Below are 20,333 nucleotides of genomic sequence, written 5' to 3'. Positions count from 1 at the left end.
CATGGCTTCTCTTCCAACTTGCTTTCATGTTTGTATCTTTTGTCAGGGTGCCGCAGGTTGAATACATCCCATCCCCCCTTTTGGCGGGACAAGAGATTTACAGCCTGTGGCTAAGTCCACCGGGCCACCCTTAACCTCAGGGCACCCTGACCTAGTGGCTGGAGTTGATATAGGTGCCCTGTTTCTCAGGCTGTGTGGCCCAATGTCCAGAATCAATATAGCTGTCCTCTTCCCCAGGGCAGTGTGGCCTAAAGGCCCTCTCCCTCAGGACTGAGTGGCCCAATGGCCAGAGTCAGTATAGAGGACCCTCTTTAACAGGGTTATGTGGCCTTGTCGCCAGAATCAGTATAGATGCCCTCTCCCTTGGGGATGTGTGGCCCAATGGCCAGAGTCACTATAGGCATGGTTTATTGGCTGTAAGCGAGCAAGCCGAAACTCCAACCTTGCCCAACCCAACCTGTTCCCTTTGAAAACTCTGGACATGGCTTTGATCCCAAGAGAAAAAAATTACAACACTCCTGTGTCAATCTCTCTCTCTCTTTCATTCCGTCCTTCCTCGTCTCTCTCTCTCCTTTCTTTATTAAAATTCCAAGCACACATTTCTTCCCATCACACATAGGGCAGACACCCAATTACATCCATTAGGGGGTTCTTTTTCCTTTGGAGAATCGTTCTTATCCTGAAGGGAAAGAATCACTTAGATGTAGGTTGGCCATTTGTCTAATTTTGAACCAGACACACCTCTTTTTAGGTGGTTTGTCCCTAGACAAAATGGGATGTGCTTTTGTCAGGTATTGGACAGGGGACACCTTTTTGAAGAATGCGCAGTTCTGCCCCGGCCATCGTGACCTGACACACACAGGTATGGAGTGGCGTGCTCTTCAAAATGACATCCTCCATATGGCAAGACCTCCTACGTACCATGTCTCCTATGTCATGCTGGTGGGAGTGGGGCCACACCGTTCCCAGAAGTACCACCGTTCCTGGGATTCTGGGAATGTGTGAGTGGCCACCGTACGTGGATGTGCAAGGTGTGTCGTCATACCTGGCCCTTTTCATTGTTTCTCCAGGTAGTGCACCAGCATGCAATTCTATTGCTCAGTAGGCTGCTCTTGTGAAGCTGGTGCTATGAGTTCAAGTCTGGCTAGGGCTGTTTTTGAATGTGCTCTGGGGGAGTTTGATCTACTGGGAGCCGGCTAATCTCCTCTCTTCCTGTGCTGACAGCTCAGCAGCCCAAGGGATATGTGTGCAGTGACTGCCACCTTCAAATCACCAAAGGGGTTTAGACACTGACTAATTTTCATGGCCTCCACATTCCTTAGGTGCCTGAGAAAATCTCAGCCCTTGGTGTGTTTGGATGCAGAGCTCTGCCTCCCACTCTCTTTCTGCTGTGCTTTTGTAACACTGACAGACCCCGGTTCTCGGCAAGCAGGATCGAACCTGGGACCTCTGGAGCTAAATGCCTGAGCCTCTACTGCATGAGGTAAAAAGCCATGGGGCTGTTAGCTAAGGTTGTAGAGCAGACTCATTAATCTCTCTCTAAGTGGTCTCGGTGCCACTAGATGAGACAGAACATCACACCCTGGAGGTGTGTGGGTTATACTTTCAGAAACCCGGTGGCCTGCTAATCAGATGAGACGAAGCCATTTTTATAGTTCCTCATTAAGGTCCAGAGCTACCTGTGGAGGGGAGGGTGGTGGGGCTGCTGGTAAGGATTGAAAGGCATCAGCACAAATCTGTCCAAGGGGAGCCAAGGGCAGAGAGAGAGTAGAGGGCTGCAGGCTGAGATCGAGGGGCATTAGTGGAGCTCTGTGTGGGTAGGTGGGGAGAGTCCAGGGCTGGGACAGCAGACGGCTGCGGATCAGGAGTGAGGGGCACTGGTAGAGTTGCGAGTTTCTAGGCTAGGACTGCATTAGGAAGTGGGTCAGGACTTAGGGTGCATCTACACAGCAAACGAAGGTGTGATGGCAGCATGGGTGGGGGATCCTATGCTAGCTTTAATCTAGCTAGCACAGGGAAAAAGAGCAGTAGATACATGATAGCCTGGACTGCAGCACAGACAACCAACCAGAGTGGTACCCAGGGTCCCTGGCGGGCTGGTCCTGGGGCAGTTAGTCCATGGTGAAGTCTCTGCTGCCTGCTGTTTTTACTCACATTAACTAGGCTAAAGCTGGCACGGCTCTGCCCACCTGCACTACAATCACACCTTCACTTGCTGGGTAGACGTACCCTGAGATGTTTCTGTGGAGCCCAGAACTGTGCTGGTTGTTCCCCACCCATGCCTGGGGGCCTGCCTGGACACTGCTCCTAATTGCCAGATATCAGGAAGCTCTGCTGACCCAATTGCTTCCTGGATTGAGCCCTCCCACTCTTCCACTTCCCTCTCTGGCTGGGCTCTATATAAAATGCTCCAAGACGTGCAGGAGGATCAGAGTGAGGTTCAGCTCAGCAGAGGCTGAGATCCATCGCTCCGACGACAGGAAAGGAACAAGGACTTGGGTAAGTTGCAGGAGATTCCACCAGCCCGGATTGAGGAGAGAACAGTGTCACATGGGGCTGTAACTGCAGGGTTTGTTTCTGGAAGGCAGTGTGGGCTAGTGGTTAGAGCAGAGGGGGTCAGTACTCAGGGTTCTATCTCCACCTCTGGGAGGGAAGTGGGGATTAGTGGCTTAGAGGGGGGAAGCCCTGATCTCAACTGGGGTCTGTGCAGCACATGGCACAATGGGGGCCCAGATCTTCAGCAGAGTATTTAGGTGCCATGTGATAAAAATAAATAACTCCCCTATTTTTAGAGCACTGGGGGCAGAGTGGAGTGGGAGGGGATAATCGGAGGCATTTGTATTCCAGGAGGTTCCAAGGAGGAGGCAGATCCCCACCCCTGTCTTCACTGATCTCCCCCGTCTCTCCCCACTGCAGGTGAATCCAGTGACAGACGTGGCCATGGCCCTGAGGAGACCCGGCCCCTTGCTCTTCCTGACCCTCATCCTGCTGGCCGCTGGACTCGCACAGCTCATCAGACCACCCGACAGCTACCGAAAGTTTGTGAGCGAACACGTTGATTTCCCCAAGACCAGACCCCCCAGTGGCCAGAGCTACTGCGACCACATGATGAGGCGCCTGAGCCAGAAGATCCATATATGCAAACTCACCCACACCTACATCCATGTCCCCGCCAGCCAGCTCCGGGCCATCTGCACCACTGGAGGGAGATGCAACCAATACAACGAATGCGACAGCAACGCAGCCTACCCCCTCACCACCTGCCAGGTGCGCAGCTTCCCCCGCCCACCGAGCTGTGTCTACAGGGGAATACCTCAGACCCGCAGGATCCGTGTGGCCTGTAACCGGGGGCTGCCTGTGCGTTTCATCAGAGTCCTGTAGAGCCCAGGTGCTGGTCATGGGCTCGGAGCAGGGGGTCCTCTGCTTTCCCCATTCGCTCCAGTGCAGACCCCTGTCACTGGGGGCTCTCCTGCCCCGTCCCTGCCTCCTGGGCAGTGCTCGCCACAGAGATATTTAGCATCTCCCCTTATCCCACAGGCCGGCAGCTTGGGGCCTGCGGGGGAACTTCCCACACTAGGTGCCCAGTTCCCAGACACATGAGTGAAAATCCGGGTGCCCACCCCCTCTCCCCTGGCTGGCACTGAGACCCTCATTCTGAGCCCAGTGTCTGCCTCGCTGAGCAGGATCCAAACACAACTGCCCTGAACTTGAGCTGGGCTGCCCTGAACCCAACAGGGGAGGGGGCCAAGCAGCTCTGAAACCTCAGATTGATTTGGTTTGGGTGCCCTATTTTAGTCTCCCAGGATAGATCAATATCCCAGTAAACCCCTTGATGGCCGCCCCTTCGCCATCCCCCACTCCCTGCTGCCCCTAGTGCCCATTATACTGTACAGCCCTTCCCCATCCCTGATCCACTGGATGCTGTGTGGATGTTGTCTCAGGTTGAGCCCTGGGGAAGCTGTCACCGAGTTCAATTTTTTCACTGCTTCTTGCAATAAAATATTTTCCTGCAAACGCAGAATGAGGGGGAGAGTTATTTAACCCTAGCAGCATGTCCGAAATACAGCTAGATTGCTCAGAGGGATCAGGGAATAGGAAAAGGTGCAGAGGCTCCGATCCAGCCCTAGGTCAGGGGGAACAGTTGGCTCAGGGGTTGGGGAGTGCAATCCGGGGCTTTTCCTCTTTAGGGGGCATAGGCTCTGATCTGGCCCCAGAACTGGCTGGCTCAAGGGGGTGGGGATTGGATATGAAGCCTCTCCCTTTCAGAAGCCCTGCCCCTAGTCCCTGTGTGGCCACAGGCTGGGTGGCTCGGTGGCACTTGGGGAACGGGGTACAGGAGGGCACCAGCTGCAATGTTGACCCAGCTCGGCAGGGTCTGGCTAGCTCTGGGTGCGTGTCGGGAGGGAGATCCGGGAACAAAGAGGTTTCCTCTGAGGTTTGCCAGTGAATGGCTCCTCTGCTTGCAGCCAAAGTCTCTATGGGGCTGGAAGTGTCCCCGGACCCTACGGCCACCTATGGGGCTGTGTCCCAGACAGGTTTGCAGTATGGAGGTAGAGATGGCCTCTCTTGCCCCGCCCATGCTGCTCCTCTTCCTGCCTCGGGTAGAAGGCAGAGTGGGGGCGGGGCCGTGCGGGGGAAGGGCTGAGCGGGGGCCAGGCATTGAGGCAGAGAAGCGGGTGGGGAAACATTCTAGGCACGCCCGTCCTCCCCAGATGCGGGAGTCACACGCTGCCCATAATTGGCAGCTGCACTAACTCGTCCCCACTGCACTGCACAGCCCTTCTGACGCGGCTCTCTGGCTGCCAGATGACAAAGCTTGGTGCTGAGTTGCAGCAGGCATCGGGCTCTGTCTCGGCCCCTGGAACCGGTCCTGAATCAGACTGATTTGGATGTGGAGGGAAGGGGGAGTTGGGATCAAACTGGGATCAGAGCCCGGGCTTCCAACGTCCAGTGTAGGCAGAGCCAGGGCGAGTTCTTTAGCACAGCCACCGCTGCAATCAGGGCTGGCGCTTCCATTTAGGTGACCTAGGAGGTTGCCTAGGGCACCAGGATTTGGGAGGGGTGGCATTTTGCCGTCCTCGGCGGCAATTTGGCGGCGGGGGATCCTTCCGTGCTCCGGATCTTCGGCGGCAATTCTGCGGCGGGTTCTTCACTCGCTCCGGGACCCGCCGCCGAAGTGCCCCGAAGACCCGGAGCGTGGAAGAACCCCCCCGCCGCAGAATTGGCGACGACGACCGGGAGCGTGGAAGGACCCCCGCCTAAGGCGCCAAAAGCCCCGGCGCCGCTCCTGGCTGCAATTGTCTACAGCTCAGACAACTGGCTGCTGGCACCATTCGCACCTTCCAGCAGATCAGCACCTCTGCCCACCCTCCCAATAGTATGAGACATGTTGGCACCAACCAACACCCAGTCGAAAAGGGAGCCTGGCGCAGAGGCGAAAGTAAGCCGGTCCGGTCTGGTCTGGCGTACCGGCAAGAGCCAGTACACCGGACTGGACTGGACCGGCTAACCCATGCTAGAGATTTAAAGGGCCTGGGACTCCTGGCAGTGGCCAGGAGCGCCGGACCCTTTAAATCACCGCCAGAGCCCTGGCTGCTGCCGCTACCACAGGGGCTCCAGCAGAGGGACTTGGGTGGCTATTTAAAGGTCCTGTGGCGGTAGCAGCGGCCGGGCTCTGGCAGTGATTTAAAGGGCCGGGGGCTCCAGGTGCCATAACTGCAGCAGAGCCCTGGGCCTTTTAAATCTCCACCAGGCCTGGGGTAGCGGCAGCAGCTGGGAGCCCCTGGGGCTCCGTCAGCGATTTAAAGGACCCGGGGATTTTACTGGCCCCGCCTCTTCTGGTTGAGGCCCCATCCCCTGCTTAGGACTCCGGCGTGCCAGTAAGTCCTTTAAGTTACTTTCACCCCTGGCCTGGCAGTCCCGGTCAGCATCGCTGACCAGGCTGCTAAAAGTCCAGTCGGCGGTGCTGCCGGTCTAAGGCAGACTAGACCCTACCTGTCCTGGCTCTCGTCTGGCTCCTCGACGGGGGGGAGGGGGGCGCGGGACTCTGCGCCCTACCCCTGTCCCAAGCACTGGCTCTGCACTCCCACTGGCGGGGAACTGTGGACTATGGGAGCTGCGGGGGGGGGGGGGGGAGACAGAGGGGGGGCAGTGCCTGTGCATGACAGCAACGCACGGAGCCTACTGCCCTCACTCTATCACCTAGGAGCCAGACATGCTGGCCGTTTCCACGGCACAGTGTGGAGGCAAGACAGGCAGGGAGCATACCTTAGCCCTGCTATGTCACTGACTGGGAGCCGCCCGAGGTAAGCCTGAGCCCCAACCCCCTGCCCCAACCCCCTGCCCCAGCCCTGAGCCCCCCCCAACCTAGAGCCCCTTCCTGCACCACAAACCCCTCATCCCTGGGCCCACCCCAGAGCCTGCACCCCCAGCTGGAACCCTCACACCCCCCTTCACTCTAACCACCTGCCCCAGCCCAGAGCCCACCCCACACCCTAAACTCCTTATACCCGGCCCCACCCCAGAGCCCGAACCCCCAGTTAGAGTCCTCTCCAACTCCTGCACCCCAACCCCCTGCCCCAGCCCATTGAAAGTGAGTGAGGGTGGGGGAGAGCGAGCCACCGAGGGAGGGGAAATGTAGTGAGGGGGGGCAGGGCCTCTGGGAAGAGGCAGGGTGGGTGGTGGGGTCTCGGGGAAGGAGTGGGGCTAGGGTGTTCAGTTTTGTACAATTAGAAAGTTGGCAACCCTAACTGACACCCAGCGAGCCCGGGATGGGCAGGGGCCGGTCCTGGGTGACGGGGTCGTGGGGAGCCTGTCAGGGCCAGATCTTGGTCTGCCGTGGGACTGCGGGGGCGTCAAAGCCCCAAGCCCATGATCATGTGGGGACCCTGCAGGGTAAATAGGATAGCAGCTGGCCTGTCCCAGATCCCCCTGAGCCCAGCCAGCTCGGTCTGCTCCAGATCCCCCTCTAACAGGATAAATCCAGGGATCAGAGGGATCACCAGTTGAGCTGGTGAGAAAGCCCCAGGTCAGACAGACACAGGGACAAATGCACCCCCGGGCACAGAGAGTGACACAAACACAAGCAGTTTGACAAAGCGCACACTCCCACAGAGCGCTGTACACACACACGCGCATACACTCATAAACACACACACACACATATTCTTACAAACACATTCACTGACACATCCATACAAACATATCCAGATGCACCCTGCGCGTGCACTCACACACACACACTCCCAGCCCCTCCACACAGATGCATACACACTACATGCACAGACCCCATACATATACATGCATTCAGTCTAGCCAGGCAGGGCTAGTTGACACTAGAAAGGCTGTGCCAGCATAGCTGTACTGGCAGAGCCCCCTAGTGGAGCTGTGGTAAATAGCGACCTTCTGGCAAAAGGTCTCTTCTATCAGCATCTGCCCAGGGGCTTTTGCCAGCACAGGTCTGTGAGTCAGAGGTGTGATTTTCCACACCCCTCTGAGCAACATAGTTATGCTGGCAAACCTTTGCAATGTAGACCTGGCCTCTCTGAGTCACATACACTTTATGCACACACACATTTTACATCCCAACGTGCATTTCCTCATGCAGACGTGCATGAACCTTATACACACATGCATGCACTATACACAGACACACTCACTGCGCAGACACATTGTCTCTCTCTCACACACACAGATACACACAACTCTGTGTATCAGTACTTGACTGGCACGACAATCTACATATACAAATGGTTATTCAACAATGACACCAAGGGCAGGTTGCCTGATGACCACACACACTCATACAGGAACACATGCACAACCATACTCAGTGTGCTGGGGTGTTCATGCCACTCCTCACCTGAAAGGGATAAGGTAGCTGGGGAGGGTCTCATTAACCTGCTAGGCTGCTCCTAGGGGAGAACCAGGCTGGCTAAGCAAGGGCCGCAGAGCAGGTGCAGGCCAGGCTGGTACAAAGCCAGTAAGCTGAGAACAGAAAGGGGCTGCAGGGGAAGTAGTCTGCAGTCACTACCTGGGAGGAGGGAGTTTGGGCTGGAAAACCCAGGGAGGAGGGAGCCAGAAGATAGAGCACAGAGATGGGAAGTCGCCCAGGGAAACAGAAACAGGATCTGAGATGGAGCAGACCATAGTTGCTGGAGAGAGGGGTAACTAGGCTGGAACCAGAAGCAGTGGGTGGGCCTGGGTTCCCCTACCAGCCACTGGGAAAGTGGCACCGGACCTGACCAGGGATTGGAAGCCTGTCCAGAGTGGAATGAGGACAGCTGATCCATTGGTACTGTGATACCCCCAGGGGAGAAACACAGAGAGTGGCCAGGCTGGAGGGCTAAGTCCCGAAGAGGGAGCACAGTGAGAGGGGCCATGGGGACAGCACATGATGGAAGGGGGACCAGACTTGTATGGAGTAAATCCCCTGTGTGGCCAGGGGGAGGTACCCTTGCGGGGTGCATATATACACATACAGACACGTGGAGAACCAGACACAAGATGTTCCCTGGTACAAAACTCCCCCTGCCCATCTGAAAGAGCAGGCAACACCCTGGTGAGATGCAAATATCACAGCGGTTGGTTTCTAAGGTCAGGGAGTTACTCGCTGAGCTATGGAGCCAACTGTCAGAGAGAGGCAGAGGGAAAGAGAGACACAGACTCGGTGATATTTTGCAGTGATTTCCCCTGGCAAACACCCCAGTCTGGGCTGGGCTGCAAGGCTGATTGGTTTGCCCATGGGCTTGTGGCTGGGTGACAAGGAGTAGGAATTGCTGGATACACACACACACACACACACACACAGACACTCAGTCTTATGCACTCTACGGAAGGCAGCCGCCCTCAGCCACATGGAGACTCACCATCATCCTCCACATGGAACAGCCTCCGGGAGCCAGGTGCTGCACTTTAGCTCTATGTAGCTAGGTGACGCGAACCCCACGTGGGGGCATCGGGCTGACCTTGGCCAGCTACATGGAGGTGAAATGTGCCTGGGCTTCGTCACCAGGAGGATCGCACAGCTGGTTTGGCTTGTTTCCCCCGGTGAAGAGTCACCGGCTGTGTGTTGCTCATCTCTGCCCAGGGATCACACAGTCGTGCGTGTGGCGGCGTGTCCACCTGAACCCCAACTCCAGCTCCCTCTGGGGGGCCGGGAGTACTGTGTAAAATGCAGCCCAGCTACTGCGGGAAGGGCTGGGAGCAGCTTGGCAGAAGCTCCTCCATAGCCAGCTGGGAAGAAGCTGTAAGGACATGATGGGAACAGAGGGTCAGGAACCCGGGGAAGACCCTGTCGGGCAGGGACAGGAAAGTTGCAGGAGTCCAGAGGAAAGGCCTGGGTCCCCCCAGCTCTCCCCAGACCTGGGGGAGAAGGGCAGGCTGCCAGGGACACCAAAGACAAGCCCCGGATGGGGACCTTGGCATTGAGGCCACCAGACATGGGGTTTCCCAGTGGTTGGGCTGGACTCTTGATTACCCTGAAAGGGGCAAGAGCTGAGAGCGACCTGGCTGGAGGAGCAGGTCACAGCTGCCAAGGGGCCCCCAGTGGCCTGCGGATTTTCCGTGGTCAGTGTCAGAGCTGGGAACAGAACCCAGCTCACAGGCTACTTGTCCTGATCAGCAGGAGGAGATGGGCGTCGTGGGGGGGAGTGCAGGCTGTAGGAGTGTGTGTGGGGGCATTGGGGAGGGGTTCCAGCAGCTGGTGAGGTGGGGAGCGGGGGGACCACAGGCCAAGGGAGGTGGGAGATCAGGCAGGGTTCCCAGCAGTGGGACAGGTGGTTGGTGGGAATTGGAGTTGCCAGAAGAGAATAGACCATGGGTCCATCTAGCTTGGGAACCCGTCATGGTTGTTGGCCTGGTCCAGCATAGGCAGGTGCAAGATGTCCCCTTGTGGACAGTTCTCTAGATGGCCTCCTTTATACTGACTCTGGGAGGGAAGCGGTTTCCACTGGGTTAGAAAAGTGTGCATGAAGACTCAGGACTCCTAGGTTTAATTCCAAGCACCAGGAGCGCCACCAGCTTTTTGGCCGCCCTAGGTGGCGGAAGGTCCCTCCCCCGAAATACCGCCTAATGGGTTGCGCCGGCCCTGCCAAGCACTTGATGAGAAATGGGGTCTACTGGGTTAAATCAGGGCCAGATGTGGGAGTCAGGACAACTGGGTTCTGTTCCCACGACTGGGGTGAAAGGTTGAGACTGGGCTTGAAAACAGGGAATATCGCTGAAAACCACAACATTTTCCAATGCTCTCCTGGCTTATGTGGCTTACGTCCTTGCTATCCCCAATGTGACTGTGTTGGGGTGGACTAGGCCCAAAGGGCCCCTGCTGGAGGCGTCAGGGTCCTGCCACACCCATCCCAGGAAAGAAGTGGAGGTCCTCCAAGTGGGCCAGAGTGGCTGCAGGGAAGCAGCCAATGAGGCTCATATAAAAGGAGCTACAGGGCTGGAGTGAGTGCAGTTTGCTTACAGAGACTGGGGGACCAAGAGGAGCTCCTGGCTGGCTACAGGAGCTGAAAAGGCCTGGATAGACCAATCTGCTATCAGGGACCGGGGAGCAAGATTTGCTATTCTTTATAATGGGCACAAGGGGTGACAGAGGGTGGGGGCAGGGAAGGGGTGTTTATGCTGTGTAATGGGAAGTAGGGGCAGCAGAGGGTGGAAACATCTATACAATTTGACCTATGTTCAGAGGTAGGTGAGGAGCTGGAGCAGGATTGGAGGAAGTAACAGGGTTCCCTGCCTGTCCTCCATGCCTAGTGCTGGGGCCTATATATGCTTCACATACTAAAAAGGGAGATCATTCCGGCAGAAGATGACAATTCTTTGGACTGCGCTGATCCTGGTGTAAGAGATGCTCCAGGGGTGAAATGCGCAGATGGTGATGTAGAAGGAACGCATGCTCATGTACCGGTAGGGCCCGTTGGATACCCCATCTGTCGTGCAGACTTTGTTAATGTTCACATTCGATGCGTGGATGAAGGTGTTGATTTATTTCCAGTACATCACCTGAATCCACATCATTCTGTTGTAATAGGCGTGGTCATTGGTGGCGGGAGTCTTGGGGAAATTCATGTGCTGTTTCTGGAATATGTTGTTCAGTGGGTTCCATCCCTATCCGAGGGTTAGAGCCAGGCAGGTGGCCAGCAGGGCAAGGGGCAGTAAGAATGTGGGGTGGGGTTCTCTCAGAGCGATGGTTGTGTCTGTCACCGGATCGACCTGCAGCGGGGACACAAGGGGGAGATGGATGGAGACAGCGCGGGGTGGGGATTGGCTCCTTCCATGGAACCCGCTGGGCCCAAAGCCCCTTCCCTCTCCCACCCCACTCTCCCCCTAAAGCCCTGCCCCCTCCTTGTTACAAGGAGGAGGGAGAAAAATTGTTCTCCTTAACCTCTGAGGATAGGACAAGAAGCTATACTGTATAATGGGCACTAGGGGCAGCAGAAGGTGAGGGGAGGAAATACCTGTACAATTTGTCCTGTGTTCAGAGGTAGGTGAGGAGCTAGGTGTGGTGACTGTCACGAAGGAGCCGGAGCAGGATTGGAGGAAGCAGCAGGGTCCCCTGCCTACCCTCCATGCCTAGCGCTGGTCCTATGTGCTCTTCACATAGAAAACAGGGAGACGATTCAAGCAGGAGATGAAGATTTTTTGTTTTGCACTGATCCTTGTGCTCATGTGCCGGTAGGGCCCAGCGGATAACCCAGCCAATGTGCAGACTTTGTTGATATCCTTGGCCGTTGCATGGATGAAGGTGTTGGTGTACTTCAAGTACATCACCCGGTCCCACATCATCCTGTTGCAGTAGGCGTTGTTGTTGATGGCGCGTGTCTTGGGGTAGTCCACATGGTCTTTCCAGAATATGTCGTTTAGCAGGTTCCACCTCTTTGTGAGGGTCAGAGCCACACAGGCAGCCAGCAGGGCGAGGGTCAGCAGGAATGTGGGGCGGGGTCCCCTCAGAGCCATGGCTGTGTCTGTTGCTGGATCGACCTGCAGCGGGGACACAACGGGGAGATGGATGGAGATGGTTCGGGGTGGGGATCTGCCTCCTCTATGGAACCTGCTGGGCCCAAAGCCTCTTCCCTCTCCCATCTCACTCTGCCCCCAAAGCCCTGCCCCTGCTTGTAACAAGGAGGAGGGAGAAAATTGTTCTCCTTAACCTCTGAGGATAGGACAAGAAACTATGGGCTTAAACTGCAGCAAGGGAGGTATAGGTTGGACATTAGGAAAAACTTCCTAACTGTCAGGGTGGTTAAGCACTGGAATAAATTGCTTAGGGAGGTTGTGGAGTCGCCGTCATTGGAGATGTTTAAGAGCAGGTTAGACAAACACCTGTCAGGGATGGTCTAGATAGTACTTAGTCCTACCATGGGTGCAGGGGACTGGACTAGATGACCTCTCAACGTCCCTTCCAGTCCTACGATTCTATAATTATTCCCACCCCACTGTGCGACGTGTTGCACTGAGCCCCACTGACACCAGCTCCTACACCCTGTCCTCTCTCCCACTGCTCCCCATGCCAAGGTGGAGATAGAACCCAGGAGTTCTGGCTCTGAGCCTCTCTGTGATAGCCGCTGGATCATGCTGCCTCTGAGAAACAAACTCTGCAATTCCAGCCCCATGTGACCCTGTTCTCTGCTCTCTCCCAGCTGGTGGAATCTCCTGCGACTCACCCAACTCCTTGTTCCTTTGCTGCCATCAGAGTGATGCATCCCAGCCTCTGCGGAGTTGAACCTCGGCCAGATCCTCCAGCCAGGTATGGAGGGGGAGGAATGGGCGGGGAAATCCAATAAACAATTGGGTAAGGACAATTTCCCGATATCTTGCAATTAAAAGTAGTGGCCCAGCAGGCAGGGCAAGGGTGCGGAATAAAAAGCACGTGTCCTGCCAGAGATGTGGGTTCCACTGAAACATCTCAGGGTGTGTCTACCTACCTTTGCTGCCCCTAGTGCCCATTATACAGTAGATCATCCCCTTCCCATCATTTACCCATGTGGTGGTGGGACTGATGTTGGGAAAAGATTGTGTCAGGCTGAGCTCTGGGAGATGTGACTGCGCTGGATTCTCTTACTGCTCCCTGTTATAAGACACTTACTGCAAAAATAGAATTCCTGGGGTGCGTTTGTAAGGGCCTCGGTGTATCAAAAAATGGAAAATCTCTTAAAAAATAGAGAACCTGCTGCAGAACTCATGTGTCTCTCCCCTTACAACAGAGTCACTCTGGATTCACAGATTCTAAGGACACAAGGGGCAATTGTGATTATCTTGTCTGACCTCCTGTGTAGCACAGGTCAGAGAACTGCCGCAAAATACTTCCTAGAGGAGAGCTTTTAGAAAAACATCCAGTTTTGATTTAACAACTTGTCAGTGATGGAGAATCCACCACAACTCTTGATAAATTGTTCCAGTGATTAATTTCCATCACCATTAAAATTTTTCACCTTATTTCCTGCCTAAATTTTTCTAGTTTCAAATCGAACCATTGGATTGTGTTAGACCTCTCTGCTAGATTGAAGAGCCCATTATCAAATATTTGTTCCCCATGTAGTTTGTGATCAAGTCACCCCTGAACCTTCTCTTTGTTGATCTAAACAGATTGAGGGATGTCTCCCACTGTAAGGGGTGTTTTCTAATCCTGTAGTCATTCTTGTGGCTCTTCTCTGAACCCTCTGCAATTTATCAACATCTTTCTTCAATTGTGGGCACCAGAACTGGAAACAGTATTCCAACGCCAGTCACACCAATGACAAATACAGAGCTCAAATAAGTTCTCCACTCCTACTGAAGATTCCCCTTTTCTTTCATCCCAGGATCCCATTAGCCCTTTTGCCTGTAGCATTGCACCGGAGGCTCATGTAGGGCCAAAAATCAAACCCTGTGGGACGTCACCAGAAACAAACCCACTCCATGATGATTCCCCATTTATAGCTACATTTTGTGACCTATCAGTTTTTAATGCTTTTAAGGTGGGCCACGTGAATTGTGTATTGTTCTAGCGCTGTAATCAAAATATTATGCTTTAGCAAGCCAAACATGTCACAAAAGTCTAAGCATACTATGTGAACACTATTACCTTTATCAACCAAACTTGTAATATCATCAAAAAAAGATATCAAGTTAGTCTGACAGGGTCGATTTTCCATAAACCCATGTTGATTGGCATTAATGACATTACCCTCCTTATTTCTTTAAGGAGGATAATGCCAGATCAGCTACTTCATTATCTTGCCCAGGATCGATGTCAGGCTGGCGGGTCTATAATTACCTGGGTCGTCCTGTTCACCCTTTTTAAATATTGGCACAAAATTAGCATTCTTCTAGTCTTCTGGAACTTCCCCAGTGCTCCAAGACTTATTGAAAATCAACATTAATGGGCCAGCGAGCTCCGACCCAGCTCCTACCCTGTTTCAATACATAAGACAACCTCTAACTGTCAGAAATGTTCCCCTCCGGGAAAGTGATTCCATAATTACCCAGGTGTTAGCTTGTGGAATCCATTTATGTAACCCTTAGAGAGACAAGGTGGGTGACTTAATCTCTTTTGTTGGATCAACTTCTGTAGGTGAAAACGACTAGCTTTCGAGATTAAGCAGAGCTCTGTTTATGCTCGAAAGCTTGTCTCTTCCATCAACAGAAGCTGGGCCAGTAAAAGATATCCCTTCACCCACCTTGTCTCTCTAACTCCTGAGACCAATGCAGCTACAACAAATTGCAAACATCCTATGGCCTTGGCTACACTTGCAGCTGTACAGCGCTGTGAGGTAAACCTGTCTTCGTACAGCTGAGTAGGGAAAAGCACTGCAGTCTGTCCACACTGACAGCTGGCAGCGCAGTGGCGTGGCCACACTTGCAACATTTGCAGCTGTGTTGGGAGCGGTGCATTATGGGCAGCTATCCCAGCATTCATGTGGCTGCAATGTGCTTTTCAAAATGGGGGTGGGGTGGAGTGTGACAGGGAGTGTGGGAGGAGAGAGAGTGGATTTTTGGAGTGCCGACACTGTGTCAGCACCCTGCCTTGCAAGTTCCGACCCCCCTCCCTCCTCCACCCCTCTCTCACTCACTGAAAGCAAACAGAGCTGTGTGTTTTTTTCCTCACGGACCAGATAAGCAGCCACTGGCCAAACGGATCTCCCTCTTCCCCCCACGCGCCACCTCTCTCTTCAAGCAAACATTAGCTGTGGGCGTTCCAAAGGGAGCCCCCCTGCCTGCCTCTACGCATTCACAGCAAACAGTAGCTGTGTTTGTTTTTTTGATAAGCAGCTCCGGGAGCCCGGAGTTCACAACAAAACGAAGAGAGGCATCACAACAAAACAAAGAGAGGAAGCTTCACTTAAAAGGATTATGGGGAGTTTCCGGAGGTCAATCACTGCGTACTAACTGTTTACACTTGAGCACCAGCATCTCAGCCACTCTGCAGCAGCTGTTATTCCTCTTGGGGAGGTGGAGTACATGTAGCGCTGCAGCCACGGAGATAGAGCGCTGCAAATGCCTTGCCAGTGTGGACGGGGAGTGAGTTACAGCGCTGTGGGAGGCTTTATTGCATTGTAACTCACAAGTGTAGCCAAGGCCTATGTAAACCTTATGGATTCTGACTGATTGTATGAGCTCTCCATATGCTATACCCCAGTGTGTATTGAAGCCACTGTTTGCTAACAAGGACAGGTCAGGTATCTCCCAAAACCTGACTGGAAGCTACTACTGGACAATCAAAGGTCATTAACACTGAATGACTCTGCCCTGGTAGAACAATAGGTGCGCTAGGGAGTGTGGGTCCTGATGGACAGTCAACTGAACAAGAGCTAGTGTGATGCTGTGGCCAAAAGAGGTGAATAGGGGAATCTCCAGGAAGGAGGAGAGAGGTTATTTTAACTTGCTATTGGGCACTGTGCAACCACTGCTGGAGTAGTGTCCAGTTCTGACTTCGGACCTACTATGCACCACTCCCCTCATGGATGGGGAGATAGAACCCAGGAGTCAGGACTCCCAGCCTCCCCGTCCTAACCTTCGATCCTATAAAGAATAAACCAAGATTGCTGGCTTCAACTCCCACCCTGCTCAGGTCCCAAATCCCACCGGATGCAAGGAACCAAGAGGACCTTTTTAAAGCTGATGAGACTCTAGAAGTGAAGGAGTGTAACAGGGACCAACATGACCTCCTAAGCAAAACCAGGACGAGAGCTTGTTCAGAAGCTTCTAAGATACCAAAGAAACACGTGCCCTGGACTCCCAGTTTGCATGGTAATAACACCTGACCTCCTTCTCAGCTTGGCGGGTGCATCAGTCCTACCTGCCAGGTATGCTCATGGCAATAACAACCTCCCACGTTCCTGTAGCATCTGCCAGTCCTGTTCCCACACAGGGATGGGCACAAATGTAATTATAGAGAGACCGAGAGGGGTGTGTCTGGGGATGGGTGGATAGACAGAGAGCAGTTTTTGTATTGATGTAGCTATTAGTCCAGTGCTATCCTAGTGTGCATACAGGTAGAGCAGTATAACCATGCTTTATACCTGTTAGTGACCAGGATATGGTCAGTTGTGCCTTGTGGTCAGAGCAGGAGTCAGGCCTAGAGGTTAGAAAAGGAGTTACTAACCAGGAATCGGAGCTGAGGCTCAGGACCAGGGGGTTACCCGGAGTAAGGTAAGGTGGGGGTAAGGCTGAGGTCAAGGCAGGAGCCGGGCTGGATTCCAGGCAGTAGCAGAGCTGGAACAAGACAGTTATTGTGACCATGGACAAATGCTTTGAGCAGTCACCAAATTGCTGCTGCTGTGGGGCTTAAGAGCCAGTCTGCTGACTCTTCCAGCCAATCAGGTGGCGTAGCCAGTCAGGTAGCCTATTACAGGCCAGCTGTGCTGATTAGGTTGCCCTGCTTCCAGGCTGGCTCTGCTGCAGCCATTGATTTCTGACCTTATTCCTCCTTCCCAAGGGTTCCTCCTGGGGCCCCAGGGCCTGGTTTCTCTGGGTACTACTGTTGGAACTCTTGCCAAAAATCCAGCCCTTGGATGTCGTCTACCAGCTCCCAAGACCTCTCATCTGAACCATAGATTTCACAGCCCACCAGGTGCTGGAGTCTTCCGCTAACTTCTCACAAAACTGGGCGACTGGACAACAAAATGGCAGATGTAATTTAATGCTGACAAATGCAAAGTAATGCACATTGGAGAAGAGAATCTCGACTATAGATATAAAATGATGGGATCTAGATTAGCTGTTACCACTCAAGGAAGATCTTGGAGTCACTGTGGAAAGTTCTCTGAAAACATCCACTCCAAGTGCAGCAGCAGTCAAAAATGTTAGGAACGGTTAGGAAAGGGACAGATAATAAGACAGTAAATATGTTGCCAGTATATAAAACCAGGGTATGCCCACATGTTGAATACTGTGATGGTCACCCCATCTCAAAAAAAGATATATTGGAATTGGAAAAGGTTCAGAAAAGGGCAACAAAAATGAAATCTTTCCTCTCCAGGTGAGGAGAGATTAATAAGACTGGGAGTTTTCAGCTTGGAAAAGAGATGACTAAGGGGGAATATGATTGAGGTCTATAAAATCTTGACTGGTGTGGAGAAAGTGAATAAGGAAATGTTATTTACTCCTTCTCATAATACAAGAACTAGGTGTGATGGGTTGGATCACAGAAACCCCCTTGGGAACTGCCAACTGATATGCCAAGACTACTTCTGCTCCTGCTTTCCCTGCCAGCTTGGCACTCCTGTCTAACTGAGCCAGACACTCCCGTCTGCTCCAACACAGACCCAGGGTCTGAACCATGTGCCCCAAAGCTGCAGACTTAACTGAAAGCAGCTTACAGACGTGTTCCTATCTATAACACTCAGATGCCCAACTCCCAATGGGATCCAAACCCCAAATAAATCCGTTTTACCCTGTATAAAGCTTATACAGGGTAAACTCATAAATTGTTCACCCTCTATAACACTGATAGAGAGATATGCACAGCTGTTTACCAGCCCCCCCCCCAGGTATTAATACATACACTGGGATAATTAATAAGTATAAAGTGATTTTATTAAATACAGAAAGTAGGATTTAAGTGGTTCCAAGTAGTAACAGACAGAACAAAGTGAATTACCAAGTAAATAAAATAGAACACGCAAGTCTATGTCTAAGAAAAGTGAATACAGATAAAACCTCACCAGTTCCAGTAAGCTTCCTTTTACAGACTAGACTCTTTCTAGTCTGGGTCCAACAATCACTCACATCCCCTGTAGTTATTGTCATTTGTTCCAGTCTCTTTCAGGTATCTTTAGGGGTAGAGATGAAGACCAAATGGAGGGGTCTCCCACAGGTTTAAATAGACTTTCTCTTGTGGGTGGAGACCCCCTCCTCTCTCATGTGCAAAGTCCAGCTCCAAGATGGAGTTTTGGAGTCACATGGGTAAGTCACATGTCCATGCATGACTCAGTTTTTACAGGCAGCAGCCATGGCTTACCTGATACCTTGAACGTCCTCATGTAGACTTCTTATGTGGATTGGAGCCTCCCAAGATCCATTGTCCCTTAAGTGCTTCTTGATTGGGCACTTAATTTACACATTCCTTTTTCAAGAAGCTGACCAAATGCTTTACAAAGACTACTTAAAAATCAAGCAAGTGCCAAGTCAATATTCACGACTTTGAATACAAAAATGATACATGCATACAAATAGGATGAATACATTCAGTAGATCATAACCTTTACAGAGATATGTTACACGGCATATGTAGCATAAAACATATTCCAGTTATATTATATATACATTCATAAGCATATTCCCATGAAGCCTTATGGGGTACACCGTCACACTAGGGGTCACCAAATGAAATTAATAGGCAGCAGGTTTAAAACAAACAAAAGGAAGTATTTCTTCACACAACGCACAGTCAGCCTGTGGAACACTTTGCCAGAGGATGTTGTGAAGGCCAAGAGTATAACAGCATTTATAAAGAACTAGATAAGTTAATGGAGGAAAGGTCCATCAATGGCTATTAGCCAATATGGACAGGGATGGTGTCCCTAGCCCCTGTTTGCCAGAAGCTGGGAGTGGACGGCAGGGGATGGATCACTCAATATTTGCTCCCTTCTGTTCAGTCCTTGTCAAGAGTTGCTGTGAAAGCCAAAAGTATAGCTGGGTTCAAAAAAGAACTAGATAAGTTCATGGATGATAGGTCCATCAATTGCTATTATCCACGATGGTCATGAATGCAACCCCATGCTTTGGGTATCCCTAGCCTGTGACTAGAAGAAGTTGGGAGTGGATGAAAGGGGACAGATCACTCGATGATTGCCCTGTTCTGTTTACTCCCTCTGAAACGTCTGGCACTGGCCAGTGTCAGAAGACAAGATACTGAGTTAGATGGAACATTGGTCTGACACAGTATGGTCATTCTTACATTCTTATGTCCTGACTTTTGGAGAAAATGAGGATGTTGTTCAGGTAAATGACAACAAATTTATCCAATATGTCTTTAAAAATGTCATTTATGAAGTGCAGGAAGGTTGGTGGGGCACAGCACAACCGCAAAGGCATGATCAATACACATAGTGGCCATTCCTGGTATGGAAGGAGGTCTTCTATTCATCTCCTTTCCGGATCCTCACCAGGTCCAACTTTCTGAAGACCTTTGCAGGGGAGAGTCTTTCAAACAGCTCATTAATAAGTGGTAAGGATGTACCTGTAATCTTTGTCAGAGCTTGGAAGTCCACACAGGACCAGAAGGAGCTTTCTTTCTTTGCCACAAAGAAGATTGGGGACCACACTGGGAACATGAAGGGGTGAATCAACCCCTTCTGCAGGTTTTCTTCAAGAGTGCCTATAGTTCGGGTTCAAAGAGGGAGTTAATGCACCTGAAGAGAACCTCTGTTCCCAGGGTCAGATTGATGTGGCAGTCACGGCTGTGATGGATCAGCAGGGTGTCAGTTTTTTTCTGTCAAGCATGTTGGCATAGTGTTGATATTTAACAAGAATCCCTAGCTCTATTGAGGAGGTCATGGGGTGCCAGGGTCACCTTTGGATCCTTTCTTCACATCTGAATTCTTTGGAGGACTGAGTAAGTCACAAAAGGTTGCTGGTCCAAAGTCAGCTGTCGGGAAAAGGGATGTCGGCAAGATGGGGAGTCAGGGAGTACAGTGCCTGACCGCCAGTGGATACATTGGTTGTGGGCAATGAGCCAGAATTTGCTTAGGACACCTGAGGAATATGGTGCATAGTAGCCCCTACTGGAGGATTCTTGGTGGCCTCAAAAGGCAGTGAACTCTAAGCGAGCCATCTTGTGGGTGACTGGTCCTGATGAAATGAGGAACCCCTCTATGGACTCCACTAACTTGGGAAAGTCCATGCACTGG

The 20,333-nt window shown here is 52.3% G+C and overlaps 1 protein-coding gene across 8 annotated transcripts in view; it reads left to right on the top strand.

Moving 5' to 3' along the window:
- Positions 1-20,333, top strand: part of LOC128847130 (ribonuclease-like) — a 44,514-nt gene that overhangs the window by 12,784 nt on the left and 11,397 nt on the right. For 2 of the 8 annotated variants that reach the window (XM_054046472.1, XM_054046471.1), the window contains exons 3-5: positions 1,412-1,483; positions 2,164-2,499; positions 2,917-4,014. The exons of 1 other annotated variant lie outside the window; for it this stretch is intronic. In XM_054046472.1, coding sequence (XP_053902447.1) covers positions 2,236-2,499; positions 2,917-3,381 — 729 coding nt within the window. In that variant the 5' untranslated portion in view covers positions 1,412-1,483; positions 2,164-2,235 and the 3' untranslated portion in view covers positions 3,382-4,014. Of the gene's footprint in view, positions 1-844; positions 863-1,411; positions 1,484-2,163; positions 2,500-2,916; positions 4,015-12,641; positions 12,749-20,333 lie in introns of those variants that run through there. 5 more of the 8 variants (XM_054046474.1, XM_054046473.1, XM_054046475.1 and 2 more) reach the window with 4 other exon arrangements.

The sequence above is a fragment of the Malaclemys terrapin genome, chromosome 12 (genome assembly GCF_027887155.1).
Source record: "Malaclemys terrapin pileata isolate rMalTer1 chromosome 12, rMalTer1.hap1, whole genome shotgun sequence".
NCBI classification, from domain to species: domain Eukaryota; kingdom Metazoa; phylum Chordata; order Testudines; family Emydidae; genus Malaclemys; species Malaclemys terrapin.
The sequence above is the reverse complement of the archived record's forward strand: the minus strand, read 5'-3'. Positions and strand labels throughout refer to the sequence as shown.